The sequence below is a fragment of the Epargyreus clarus genome, unplaced genomic scaffold (genome assembly GCF_041222505.1).
Source record: "Epargyreus clarus isolate Ecla_fem2 unplaced genomic scaffold, WU_Ecla_fem_2.2 ptg000034l, whole genome shotgun sequence".
NCBI lineage: Eukaryota > Metazoa > Arthropoda > Insecta > Lepidoptera > Hesperiidae > Epargyreus > Epargyreus clarus.
Window position 1 is genome coordinate 8,780,384 of NW_027332239.1, and position 14,606 is coordinate 8,794,989.

Here is a 14,606-nt window from a genome sequence, read left to right on the forward strand (position 1 = left end):
TTGCCATTTTAAATATACTTTATATTCTTAATATTTTTGTGTATAGTAACATCTCAGGAGATTAAAAAAAAAACAAAATAAACAATATGGCGTCTTATGTCCTCCGGCGTAATACCCTGTGTGACATAATTCCTTGCATTTTTAATTCGCTACAACGTTGAGTCGAGCTTGTGTTCCTCCTTTTATGTGTTTTAAAAGTGCAGTCATAATCCAGTGAACCGATTTCGTGTGTTGAGTTTGTAACTCCGCTCGTAATCCGTGGTTATTATTTTCGAGACAGGACTATTAGTTAAGTAGTTATTTTATTTGCAATGGCAGATAGAGAGACCAAAAGGAAATGTTTTAAGTGTGGGTGTTCGCCAGCTTTAGATAATGTTAAATTGTTCCGATTTCTGAAGCCTGGTGTAACTTTGAGGAACTTAGCCGGTAAGTGCCTAACATGATCGCTAGAAGCCATTTTATCAAACCTTTAATTCTATGATTCTTCGTGCTAATTTTGTATATAAGTAAATCATTTTCCTAAATAACTCCTACGCTAAAAACATAAATTACTGTAAAACCGTGTAATACAAAAATATTCCACTATCAAAAACCGTGTGCGCAATGTTCACATAAATATTATATCTTTACATAATAATATACACATTAGACAACTTCATCACTTTAGCCGATTTTTAATCCGTTTATTGTGAATATTAGCAATCGTCAAATTTAAGTAGTAAGCTAGTAAGACGCTAATATGACTCTCAGTTACATCCTATGCTATAAATAGAGTTATGTGAACCTTGGAGCACCAAATAAAATAGTCCTGGTTTATTGGCATTACACATATAAATATATGTTTGAAAGACACCATTATTCATACAGATTATTGGAGAGCCTATTTTAGTCTTTCCGAACATGCATGTAACTTAATCCTTTTATATCTCGAGGGTTGATTTTGCATCTGTCACTTGTGATGAGCTAAGGAAACTTGCTTACATACTTTAATATTTATATACTTTAACCCTAAAAACATTGTCCTCTTAATTTGCTTTTCTGAACAGTTGTATACAAATAATAATTTGGTAACTTATGTTTCATTCACAGCTGTGAACATTGGGCAAAGTTTATTTTCCTGGAAAGGGCACCTACGCTTACATTGCTACATAAACTTCATTCTGAGCACAGAATGCTATGTCAGAAGCATTTTCAAGATGCAGATTTTGTAGACGAGTCTAAACAGCAATCGAATAGAGATGCTATTTCAATGTATCATGTAAGTTGTTGCTCTAATTTGATATAAATATATAAAACCAATCACCTCCATATTCATGTCTTTTGTCCTAAATGGTATTGTGAGTATCTTTATGTAGTTTTATACCTTACCTTTTTGTATTTTATACTGGAAACTAATCAGGTTGGATGATCTCAAAAATCAGGTAATTTTTAAAAATAAATTATAATATTTAAAACTTAAATCTGTACAAAAAGGTTCTTTGGAAGCTCTTCACTTGTAATTGTGTATATACTTAAGCTATACCAAGGAATACATATTTTTTATTTTTTGTTTTCAGGCTAGTCCTACAACTGACTGTGAACCAACTATTGCCGCAGCTGAAGTGGTTAATCCTGTACAAAGAGTTGCCTTCAGAGATCTCACTAACTATCCCTCAACATCTGCTACAATAACCCACACAACTGTTTCTGTTAAATTAATATTTTAAAGATCAAATAAAAGAAATGGATCTACTAGATTATGCTTGTGAAAAGTGCACTCGCACCAGATGAAGGGTTCTTGCCTTGTTTTTATTGTTCTTTATCTAAAATAGTTATACCAATTAATCTTGTCCCTTGCCCTTATAGGAAGGGAGTTATCAGGGCGACAACCATTAACGATTTTTTTTCAGTACTTATTTAAGATATCTTTATGAAATTTAAACTGTTTATATTTGTAAATTATGTAACAGTATATGTATGTCTATCCATAAGCTCCATATTTTTTTTTCAGATTATATGTGATATGGAAAATCGTAAGATACAATAAGTATATTTTTGGGGGTGATTTTTCACACTGATCCATGAAGTGACACCTACCAAAAATATTTATTTTTTTATACATTAGTATGCTATTTTTACAAATCAGAATTATAAAATGGTTTAATTGGTGGAACACACCTTAAATAATTAAAACCAATCATGGATATTAAGTGCATATGAATTATTTTTCGTTTCATAACTCATCGGATACGCATGTTGGCTATGTGATTTGACGGCATTCGACTGCACTAATTTGGAACATGTGATTTAGACTCTGTACTTAGTTATCTTATAGTATAATGTGATGTCTATATCCTCGAGGAATGGCTGTAATTTATTGAAAAGTTTACCGAAAAGGGGTTCAACGAGGGCAAACGCCCTTTGTCGTGCTGACGGCGTTTGCCCTCTTCTGCAAATCGAAAAGGTCCCTGGCCCTTTTCGATTTGCGATGGAGCTGGATGTACTCCATCCGTCAACTTTTTGATGAATTACATATCATTAAGAGTACAGTACATGCTCATTGAAGCTCATAATAAGAAAACAAGGTATCGAATTTAAATCACGTGTTCCGAATTCGTGGAGTCTAATACCGTCAAATTATATAGTCAATGCGTACAATTGCAATATTTTGTCACTAAGTTATGAAACGTTGTTATGCATATGTTTATGATTACAGATTTGGAAAATTAAAGGTTGTCTTGTACCTTATTTATTATTTTTTGTAAAAAAAAATATTCCCATACACACACACATAATTGGGGTCAATTTATTTAAGGTATGTTCCACTAATTTGACCATTTGGTAATTCTGATATGAAATAAATAGCTAATAATAACTTATATATTTTTTGTAGGTGTCAGTTTGGGGTGAACGTAGGAAATTGCGCCTAAAAATATACTTCTTGTTTCTTACGATTTCCATTATTGCAAATATTCTCAAAACAAATGATATTGAGTTTATGGATTACTCCAGTCAGTGGGGATTTTTGCCATACAAAAGGTGGTTTAGTGACAATTTTTACATATGTTGTTAAGGTTTGTACTTTGATGAAAAATTCAAATTTGTGACCTGAGTAGTGCCCGCTCGGACCGCCGCCTTGGATGAAAGGTGCTAAATTCTGTATTCTTCAATATAATACTTCAACAGTTGATCCTACTACAAAGAGGTTCAAAACAAACTGTAAGTGAAAAAACAAATACACATTTATTGTTTCAACAATTTTTGGTCTCACATGTATTGAGTTATAGCAGCATAAAGATTAAAATTTGTTCACAAATTACAATTTTTATTGGAATAAATAACATTACATACCACTTTCTTACATCAAAATAGGATTATATGGCGAAATGTATTCTAAATTACCACCACCTAGTAATTAATTTGGAATATTCTGCCATGTAATCTTATTTTGGTGTAAAAGAGCGTTAAAAATAATATAGTGATATTTGTTCCAATAAATTGTAATCTGTGATCAAATTTTCATGTTTACACTGCTATCATTCGATACACGTGAGACTTGCAAAAATAATGTCCAAACAATAAGAAATGTAAAATTTTCTCTTCAAGTATTAATTGAATGATTTAGTCGTAGCATCAACCATTGGGGTATAATACAGATGTGGCGGTCGGAACGGTCACTCCTCAAGTTCACGAATTTGAATTTTACATCAGAATACATACCTAAACAACATATTATATAATTTTGTTTATAATATACCTAATAGTAAGTGGCTACTGTCGCTCATGGATGTCAGTTATCAACCCTGTATAAGATTAGATTCCTAGCAGAGGTTGGCCACAGATGCACTGCTGCCCAGGACTAAGTTGGAAGGCCTTGGAAAAGTATGCATACCTTACCACACTCTTCAAACCAGAACACAACAGCTCCTTCACCACACTCTTCAAATCAGAATACAACAGAGCTCAACACTGCTGTTACTAGACAAAAAAAGGTGTGGCGCTAGGTGTCGTAATCGAACCACAAGCAGTTCTATCACCTTAAAAGAGTTGTTACTCCACCGTCTTTTGTATGGCAAAAGTTTTTTCCCCTACTAACTGGACTAGATAGCTAGATATTATTTAAATTTTAAAAAGTTATCTTAAATATGTACAGAGAGAAATAAATCGATAAGGCTTGTCATTCTCATTAATCCCTTATTAGATAGATCGGATAGGATAGAGACAAGTTTCATTAGTATATCTATTTGATGAAGAATAATAAAAACCCTTCATCAAACGCGAGTGCATATTTCATACGCTTAACATACTAGAGCCTTTATATTTGTATGATAAGATCATGTCAAATGCAATTAAAATGATTTGCATTATTCAAAGGTTTTAGCAATAAATCCCAATTTAAGTTTTGAGTTATAAATTTTACACCCGTAAGTCTACATTTACTGTAAAGACAGGCAAACACGTGAACTGTATTTCTTAAAACAGTACTTTAATTTCAATATAATTTTGGAGCATATTTTAAAAATGTTTTATTTTACTTTCTTCCCATATTTTAAACGTAATGTAGGCACTTTTATCTGTAAAATATAAGCATTGTAAAACAGTTTTGTTATGCTTATATTTTACGGGTAAAAGTGCCTACATTACGTAATAATTCAAAAAGTAATTTGAAATGTATTTTCAAATTTCCCGCTCATAATTATTCAAATTTCCCGCTCATAATTTTTCAAATTCCCCACTCAAAATTATTCAAATTTCCCGCTTAAATATTACGCTCGGTTTACTGGGGGCTAACTCTAGATGGCGTTGCTAACTGTGGCATCGCGTTTTTTGTATGAAGTCGTCGTTCTTCTCCGTTAGGAGTATAGGTGTTCTGTGCCAATAAACGCCTTACAAGTTGAATGTAATGATCCTCCTCTGCGTTTAAGACGTCAGTACTTATCAGATCGTTTCATATTTAGATCTTTACAGTTTTCTGAACATCCTTTATTTCCTATATTACAAATTTTGTCACAAAATGTTCATAAATCAACTTTTTGGAAACATAAAACCTGTATTGTTAATAGTTATCAAAAATTTAAATCTTTATCATCTCCAACATTCCGGTCAGTTACTTTACCTGTTTATAAATACGACTATAAGTGTATAACCATATCTCCAAATATATGTTCCAATATTGGTGTAAATAAATACAGTAAAGAAATAGATAAACAAATTAATAACGTTCTGGCAACTAATTGGAATGGCTGGCATTCTATTTATGGGTCAGGACCAAATTTTTGACGTAATTGCACAACGGAAATCACAACGGAATATGTCACACTGGAAAATAAATGTAGCACAATAGAATTATAAGGGTGTGTGCAAATAGTCATAAGATTTTAAGAAAAGTGGAATATAAAAAAAAAACATCTTTCAAGAAAAATTTAATAAATCGAAAACTAAAACACTGCTTGTTTTTTCTTACACTTACAACAATAATTTTAAACATTCAAAATTCTTATACAATTAAATAGTCATTGGTCCATTTACTGCTTTTATTAACAACTTTACTTACTTAATTGTATCCTATAAAATATAGCAACGACGATATACACGATATAAACGATAGCAACGACGTTCTCTTTTACATTCGATTGCCACTGGTTCATTTATGTTAAGTTTTTTACGTTTAGCATCTCTCCATTGTTTTCTCACATCTTGTTTTTCATTTTCGCTCATATCGCCTATTTTTCGTTTTTTAGCTTTCGTTCTTTCCAAGTTTTTCTTCTTAATTTCTTCAAATTTTTGGGGATTTTCCCTTTTTAGTTTCTCCCGGTACTTTCGACATCGCTCAGCGGATGATAAAGGCATCTGAAAAGAAAAAGGTACTCGGTCTTGACAAATAACATTAACTGCTAATTTGACTTGCTTAACTTCACACGAAGAATCGAGAAAAAACATAAACCTATCAGAATTATTTAAAATAATTTTCACTGTTGCAATGAACATACTTTTAAGGCTAAAAACTCATCAAAAGGCAGCGGCCAGACGGCCAGCGGAGGCGTTAAATCATATTCCCAAGAAATTAAAGAGTCTAATACTTTAATGCATTATAAAACTGAGTTTTGAGCCTAAGCGAGCTTGCTGATGACGCGATGTGATGCAATTTGACCGACGCGACGCAAGGACAATTTTCATTTTTAGTAAGTAGAAATTGCAAATCGCACGAATCGCCTCATGAGCAAGCTCGCTAAGAATAAATAAAAACTAAGAAAAGCTAAGACTAAGCAAAACCTTTTATAGAAAAACTTTTTTTCTTAAATTACGAGTCCCAAAAAGTAGGTACCCTATCTATTTTAAATTTATTAATAAACATGCTTGAGATGAAAAAAATACTGAGATTTACAAACATCGGAACAGGCAAGAAATATAACGTGACAACAAATGTGGCAAAAAATAACTATTAATAAAATACAAAATTATGAGAATTTTAATAAGACCCAGTAGCATCTCAAAACATACCAACTAATACAATAGGTACCCTCCTTTAGGCCTCTGGCGTAGTAATTTAAAATAATGTAGTAAGTTAATATATTTAAACATTTTCGAATAAAATACTAAATTCGTTAATGACATAAGAATTATTGTAAACATAACTTTAGTAATTTCCCTTGTGACACGTCGCACAATTTCGTGTCACAAATCGCACAATGGAATGAAAATTGTTCACGACATAACCTAATACTTGCAATTATTAACAAACTGAACCATTAATTGAACACTTCTGCTTCCTATTTAACAATAAAGATAACAGGAATGAATAAATATAATTCAATTTCTAGAAAATCATAAAAAATATTAAAGTTTTACTCACCTAAAGTCCGGAAATCTTAACGACACGCGCTGACTACACAAACAAAATGTCAACTGACATTTAAAAAACATGGCGGTTTATCCAAAATGTTGTTGCCAATACTTGAAGCCAATGTTGCCATACTTAAATAATCAACTAAATCCTAAATCTGGTTTTTGGTTTGGACATAATAGCGTCGCACAACAGGTGTGTTACAATGGAAATTATTTTGGGACGTATGTAAAAATAATTGTAAAAACTATATTATCAATGGTTATTGTGCTATTGTTAATGAAAACGATTACTGGTGTTTATAAGGATTTAATAATATCAAGGTATGAATGCTAGCTTACGTCAAACAAAAACTTCGGCCAAAATATTCTTAGGTAGTCAAGCAAGGACATGCGTATTTTGTATGGAGCAAAAATATAAAGAGTTCGATATTATATTATTTTTAAAGAATTTAAGCTTCAAATTAAGTTATTTGATGAATGAGACTGTTAACAGTAACATAAGATATTATTATAAAATATGCCAAATTATTTTTAGGCGTGTAAAGTACGCAAGTTTTTGTCACTTATGAGTCGGACACTTCAGTTTTTCTGAATCCGTCAAAAATTTGGTCCTGACCCTTATACGGATGCATCAAAAAAGTCAAACGCTGGATGCGTGGGTGTGGGTGTGTATCATCAGCAGTATGAGATTGTACAGAAAGTTAAATTACCACCAGAATCTTCTGTTTTTACAGGCGAGTGTTTCGGTTTATTGAAGGCTTTGGAGTATGTATTACTCATGAAATTAAGGAGAGCCGTCATATTTACTGATTCTTTAAGTTCTTTACAAGCTTTAGCTAAATTTCCACTTAAAGCTAAAAATTGTCCTCCAATTATGGAAATTAGAAAATTACTTTTAAATTGTTCCATTAATCATACTGAGGTATCATTTGCATGGATACCTAGTCATTGCGGCATCAAAGGAAATGTTAGGGCTGACGAGATTGCGACTGATGCTATAGAATGTGGTGATATTTGTCCATACATCAATTATACTTATGATTTACTCACCTTGCCTAAGGTTTACCTTCGAGAATCATGGAATGAAATTTGGTTTCAAACTTGTAAATTTAAAGGTAGATTTTATGCACTTATTCAACCTAACATTCCAGCTAAACCGTGGTTCTCTAGGGTTAAACTTGGTAAAAAAGTTACATCTATTTTGATACGTTCACGACTAGGTCATGTCTGTTCTCCCAAACATCTAGCTAGAATTAGTATTGTTAATAACGCAATGTGTCCTTGTGGTGTTGATGAGGGGGATTTAAATCATATATTTTTTGCTTGTCCACTTTATGACCGCTCTTCCTTGTTGCAAAGCCTTATTTCTCTCCGTGTTCCTTTTCCTCTTTGTATTACTACCCTATTAATATTTGATAATCCACAAATATATTCAATCTTAGCATCTTATTTATCTACAAACAATATCAACCTTTGATAATTACTTAATACTTATATTCCTTTCCTATTTATCTATATTTTCCTAAACTTCCCTGATCCTTGTCCTTTTCCAAATTAATCGATCTTTACTTTTTTATATTTTGAATTTCCCCGTTTTTAAACGTACATCAACTTGACATTGGCAAAATGGTCATAAGACCGAGAAGCCATCGCAAAAACAAAAAAAAAAAAAAAAAAAAAATGTTATTCTGTTTTGTTCTGGCTACTCATTTTCTTTAATATCGTCAGAAATTACGATTTTGAACAGATCACAACATATAGTCAGAAGTATATTTAAAGACTTTTATTAAAACGTTGCTATAAATTGTAGCATTCGGTTATAAAGAGGTAACCTAAAAAATACATTTTTCAGGAACGATGCAAAGAATTATTTCACTCACCAAAGCTATATCATGTCTGAGTACGATTACACCGAAGATGATTGACATCCTGCCATCGTACTTTAGTATGTTTCATAATAATATAGCTCGGGAAAAGCTGTTACAAACATTCGTACCTACAATGAGCCCAAGTTGCGGTATGAAAGTGAAAGGTCGTGTCAGGAGGCGGTGTAAGTCTTGCTACTTGGTGTTCCGTGACGAGAGAGCCTATGTGATGTGTAAGGAACATCCTCGCCACAAGCAAATGGCAATGAAGCCCAAACCCCACAACACTTGGATACTAACTCATGCAAGTCAGAGTCCAGTGAGGCCATGGTAGATTTAAAATTTCGTAAAATATGTAATAGTTTGTACAATTGTGTAGTAGAATATATTGTAAGTTGTAATTTAAATAAACAAAGTAAGTAATATTTAATTCTATTTTTATAAAAACCTTATGAAGCCATTTTTATCGAAAGTTTTTGTGTCAGACTATGATATAGAATATGATTTTCATATTCTATATAATGGATTGCAGGCAAGGCTGTCTTAAGATGTATATACAATCATACATGTTATATTCAATGACTGCCCGTGTGGCGGAGTGGTCACCATACCGGTCTGATGCGCAAAGGGTCCCGGGTTCGATCATCGGCCAGACAGATGTTTAAATGATGAATTTAGATTTCTGGGTCTGGGTGTTTGTGTGTTTGTCTATGTGTGTGTCCATGGCACCCACGACACAGGGAATCCTAGTGTGGGGCTGTGAGAGTAGTAAGCGTATTAATGATATAATTTTGATTTGCCATGGTCTGTTTGACGCAAGCAATGCCTGTTGACGTACAGTACAAAGCTTGAAATTAATTGCACTACAATTATTCAAAATTCGAATAAAAACAACATTGTATTATTTCATTTAATTTTCTATTCAATAGTTTTCAGTACAGATCTAGACATGAAATGGAAGTTTATAAGAATTTACAAGTACAATTCAAATTTGGTAATGATTAATTAAACTTTTACCTCCAACTGCACTGCACGTTAAAAATATAACTTATTCAGTTTGAAATTATAACTATTTTTAACAACATAACTTTAAACATTTCAATATCATGCATAACTAAACAACTAACCTAATTAAAATAAAAATTTCTTAAAGAAATAAATATATGACAATGTAACTATGTATTCTATTAATACAACTATTGAAGGGAGTATTTTGGCATACAATGAAATGTATATAACCAATATACTAACTCCCCAAATCTCATTAACTCTCTTATTCATTTTGAAAAGACAAATTGTAAATATAATTACTGTTCCATTAAAAAAATAGTTTCGGACGTATATTTTTTCATACATGATCACACATTCAATGGATAATCAAAAATAACTTATGTTTCTTCCTCTTCTGGTGAAGTCTGTGGATCATTCGCATTTTCTATTCTCATATCACTGAAAATATATAATAAATATTTAAAAATCTTATTTCATAAATGCCTGTTTCATAGTAATGGCGCAAAAAATTGAAAAAATAGCCAGCATGGCCTGAACTCCCTATTTATTTTAGAAAAGAAGCCCACATGCTGACTGACACACTTATTGTAAATTATGTGTTTTAATATCAAAGATAACTTCCGCAATACTTTATTTCAAATTATACAAATTATTTACCAACAAAAAATATGTGTTAATATACAGGTAATTTCCAAAAACGTACCTTAAACTTTGTATGACGTTGTTAACATCAATACTAGGGTTATTCTCATCCTGACTGCCTACATTTTCCATTTCATCTGTCTGTTCAGTAACTTCTTGTACAAGATTCTCATTTTCTTCAGTAACTTCCTGCTGTTCTTGTATATGTTCAATTTTTTTTATACCAGCTACACCTGAAAGATGATAATTTTGAAATTAGATAAACCTTGAGTTAGAGTAATGAACTGGGATAAAAAATAACGATTGAAAATGTAGCAATTTTTTTTTATTTTTTATAAATTATTTGACTTCACCAATTTTAAAAATATGGCCAAATTAATAACAATTTCAATTATATGGATTTCATTCTTCAACCAATATCATTTCAATCCTCAGCTCTAATATTATAGGCCTTAAATAATTGAACTTTCATTTCAACATAAGTGTGTTATGACAACTCTGAAAGGGACCATGATAAATAATTAAATAGGTCTTTCAATTTCTAACATTTACCTTTAGATGGTAAACTAGGTACATCTCTTTTTACGCGTCGACGTCTTGTTGGATCACTGCGCCGGAATTGTAACATATTTTGAAAATCCACACAGTACAACGCACCCGCTAAGAGAAGCATGCACTCTGTCTCCCCTGTATTAAAAGCTGATTCTAATTCTATATTACTCCTCTCATCATATTTCCACCAACCTAAAATATTAAAATATAAATGTATCTATATAAAATAGTTATTAAACAGAATAGACTAACATTTGATAATATGATTTGTGAATTAGTGGTACAATTAGTAGAATTATTTCTAATTTTAATGAATGAATGTAGATCAAAAAATAACGTAACCTTTGACTCATTATTTGGTCTTTCAGAAGTACTAATATGATAATGAATATAAGATGTTTAAATTGTAAATACAGTTTTAAATTTTACCATTTCTGCCTTCATAATACCATTGGTACTCTTCATTATTGCAGCTTGCACTAATTTGTTGAGATACCGGATTCTCTAACAATACTGGGTGGTCTAAATAATCCAAGGGTATTTGTTTCCGACACATTGCACACTTTTTACTCTGTATTGCAATACCCTGTGAAATGTATGACAGGGATTATTATGAAGTACATTACACTTTATGCATACGTACTTTACAATCTGCTAATTGATAAACAGTTCATTTTGAAACATGATAGGACCAGTATAGTTTAACCAGGTGGGTAGCACCTCCAAACCTATTTCTGCATGAAAAATGCTAATGTATCAGTAGAAAGGTGTGGATGTCTGCTGATTTACACTTAATATAATCTCATTTTACCTTTTGTGATTATCTGTAGGTATAGTCTGCTCTGAAGTTGTTGCGAGCAGGTGTAGTCATACAATGTGCTATGGCGACACAATTTATTACTATATTCAGAGCAGACTAGTAGTTTTACGCAGACTCTACCCCTGTTGCCCTGTTATGAAATTAAATACAGCATTCCAAGGATGGCAGTGACTACATATAATTACATGGACTGTATCTGCTCATTTTGACTTCGATATTATAAGAAAAAATTTTTAAACATACTATTAGTACCAAGAATAATTAATTACCTACCTTGACACAAAGAAAACAAAATACGTGACCACAAGGGAGCTGAGTAGGGTAGTGGTACTTTTGTAGACAAACTGCACAGTCTTGATCTAAAAACTCAAATAAGTAGTATAAATAGGTTTAAATTAGTATTTCACAAACAGAAATTACGTGAATCTAATCCTAATGCTCTTTTTGACACACTTAGATATACAGTAAAACCCGTCCTGTCCCGTCCGTCCTGTAACCTTGTTTAAGGACCTATATGATTCCCTGATCCATCGGTTGTAATTTGCTTGTGCGCATTTGAAATGTGCCAGCCAGTTACGAATTAGGCGTATTAAACGGGATGTCAAAGCGTATTAAGCGTTAAGAAATGTATGAAAACATGTCTCAAAATGCAGGGACTAGCGGAAAATGGCGTATTATGCGAGAAATCGTATTAAGCGTGATCGTCTTAAGCGGGTTCTACTGTATGTATTGAGTTCGAACTTTTACAGTTGAATAAAAGGTTTCTAGAGATATTAAAAAAATCTATATATTAAGTAGTTCATAATTTTGCAATGATGGAATCACTTTTAGAGAATAAAAGGTCACATTTGGATTTTATAAAATATCGTCGTACCTTCTAACTCATTTCGAACATTTCTACTTTCAATATCCAAATTCATTTTAGTAATTTATGTTTGATTATTATATAGTCTATATTTATTGCTTTTGTACTGATCTTTTGTAAAGGATAGAGTACTAGATAATTTTCAAAACAGCAGTTATTACACTTTTCTAAAGTATTTAATATTTTGACATTTGAGTTTTGACAATGAATCAACTGTCTGCAGATTCTGACGTTTAGAGTTAGACCTACGTTGTCTGCTCATGATTAGGTAAATCGATTTATCGATTTGATTCGATCGTCAATTCGTCATCTAAGCGCAAGTGGTCGAGCGATGGAATTTCAAGACTTGCTCGTGTGCAACCCACTCATGGCAATAAGTGATAGAAACAGTACAAGAAACGAAATTAATTACAAAATAATTAAATTTAGATTTTACTAAATCGATGCTTTTCCGGCAAAGAACACAGCCCTATTGATCAGATCATAATGAATTTATTGACTAGATTTAAAAAAAAGGCTATCTACAACTTCCATAAACAGATGCAGATCTACGCTGAAAATAGAGAGATGATAAAAACGATATATTTTTTAAACATTATCATTATAATGAATTAAATCTAGTATTACGATTGATAGTTTACCAAAATATTCTTATCAGTGATCGACGCCAAAATGTGACCAATGATAAGAATATCGATTTTATCAGTAGTAATATCGTAAGATATACCTCCGAGTGATGTGCCGGATATATACGTATTCTCGTATATTCCAGGGAAAAAGTATCTGTATCAGTCAATTGAGTCGATTCTGGATATCGAGCTTACACTAACATGTATATAATAATACCACATAATACTCTACGGTTTACCCCATGAAGTTATAGGTAAATATGGAGAACACACTTCGAATACCTACTTGAAGCAAAACCTATGTATCACCATCTCGCTCTCTGTGGGCAGACCCTCTCTGTCTAAGTAGGGTAACCTTTATTTATTTTGGCACATAGGGCCAATGTTGCCACATTACCGAATCCTTAAGAAATGGAATTATAATTCGTTGAATTGCCAACCCAGATATGCATACGTGACCTACGATTTTGAGATTTTCAATTGAACTAATCATAGTTCAAGTATTTATTTAAAGGTAAATTATTTGACAGTGTTTAACTTCTGGTTAGGCTAGTGTGGTGACTAATTCTAAGAATTTTCTAGGAGATTTAAAGAAGAAGATAGCAATACTATAGTCCACACTAGAAAGAGAGGTCGGCCCACAGAAAGCGGGATGGAGATACGTAGGTATTTGCCTCAAGATTTTGTTCTAAGTCTGGCCTCCATATTTACCTATAACTTCATGGTTTACCCCTAAACATCTTCATGTGCATCGCTTCTGGTGAATCGTTTAGAAACTATTGGCCATTCTAATGTAACGAAGTTACACTATCAACTCGATTGACCAAATGCTCAATTAAAATCTCATTATAAGGTTTTAGCCATTTTAGGGTACTGATCTTTTTTTAAGCAATTAAGTGTAACACTATTTTAAATTTGTTTTTAAAATCACGTATTGTTTAAATTTTATTGTTACCATTGTTATTAAATTACTCATACAAAATATTGTCAAGTTTTAAGATCCGTATCCATATACATAATTCAATAATAAATATTTTTAAGAAACATCATAAATCATAATGTATAAGTTTTAAGATACATATTTCTTAAAACTTTAATGTCACGCTATGTTCCTATACTGTAATGTTGCGTCCGCATGCTTGCCAAACCGCAACAAATATAAACGTATTAATAGAGCGTTTGCCTTTGCTTATAAAGGGTGTTTTTAATATCGTGCGTGTTTCACTACGCACGCGGGATTGCCCCGCACACGGAAATTTTCACGCAGCGTGAGACACGCTAGTCCACGATCTAGTTTTCTGCGGGCTGCTGTGCTATGTGGTTGGGTACAATAGACAACAAACTCAAAAAACTATTGATCATGTACTTAATTTATAAAAGACGACATAAGAAGACTA

General features: G+C 32.2%; 1 protein-coding gene and 2 long non-coding RNA genes across 3 annotated transcripts; 1 reads left to right on the forward strand and 2 right to left on the reverse strand.

Moving 5' to 3' along the window:
* The first annotated feature begins 263 nt into the window (after positions 1-263).
* Positions 264-4,492, forward strand: LOC140755765 (uncharacterized). Its single transcript, XR_012103835.1, has 3 exons — positions 264-426; positions 1,090-1,258; positions 1,557-4,492. It is a non-coding gene; the product is annotated as an uncharacterized LOC140755765 (long non-coding RNA).
* Positions 4,493-5,389: 897 nt separating this feature from the next.
* Positions 5,390-7,026, reverse strand: LOC140755766 (uncharacterized). Its single transcript, XR_012103836.1, has 2 exons — positions 6,833-7,026; positions 5,390-5,829 (listed from the first exon to the last, which is right to left on the reverse strand). It is a non-coding gene; the product is annotated as an uncharacterized LOC140755766 (long non-coding RNA).
* Positions 7,027-9,586: 2,560 nt separating this feature from the next.
* On the reverse strand, positions 9,587-12,769 carry Rnf146 (Ring finger protein 146). The gene is made up of 6 exons (XM_073091409.1): positions 12,590-12,769; positions 11,989-12,074; positions 11,325-11,481; positions 10,896-11,087; positions 10,405-10,576; positions 9,587-10,139 (listed from the first exon to the last, which is right to left on the reverse strand). Exons 1-6 carry the CDS (start codon positions 12,633-12,635, stop codon positions 10,079-10,081), a joined length of 714 nt encoding a protein of 237 aa, XP_072947510.1. The 5' UTR covers positions 12,636-12,769; the 3' UTR covers positions 9,587-10,078.
* Positions 12,770-14,606: the final 1,837 nt, after the last annotated feature.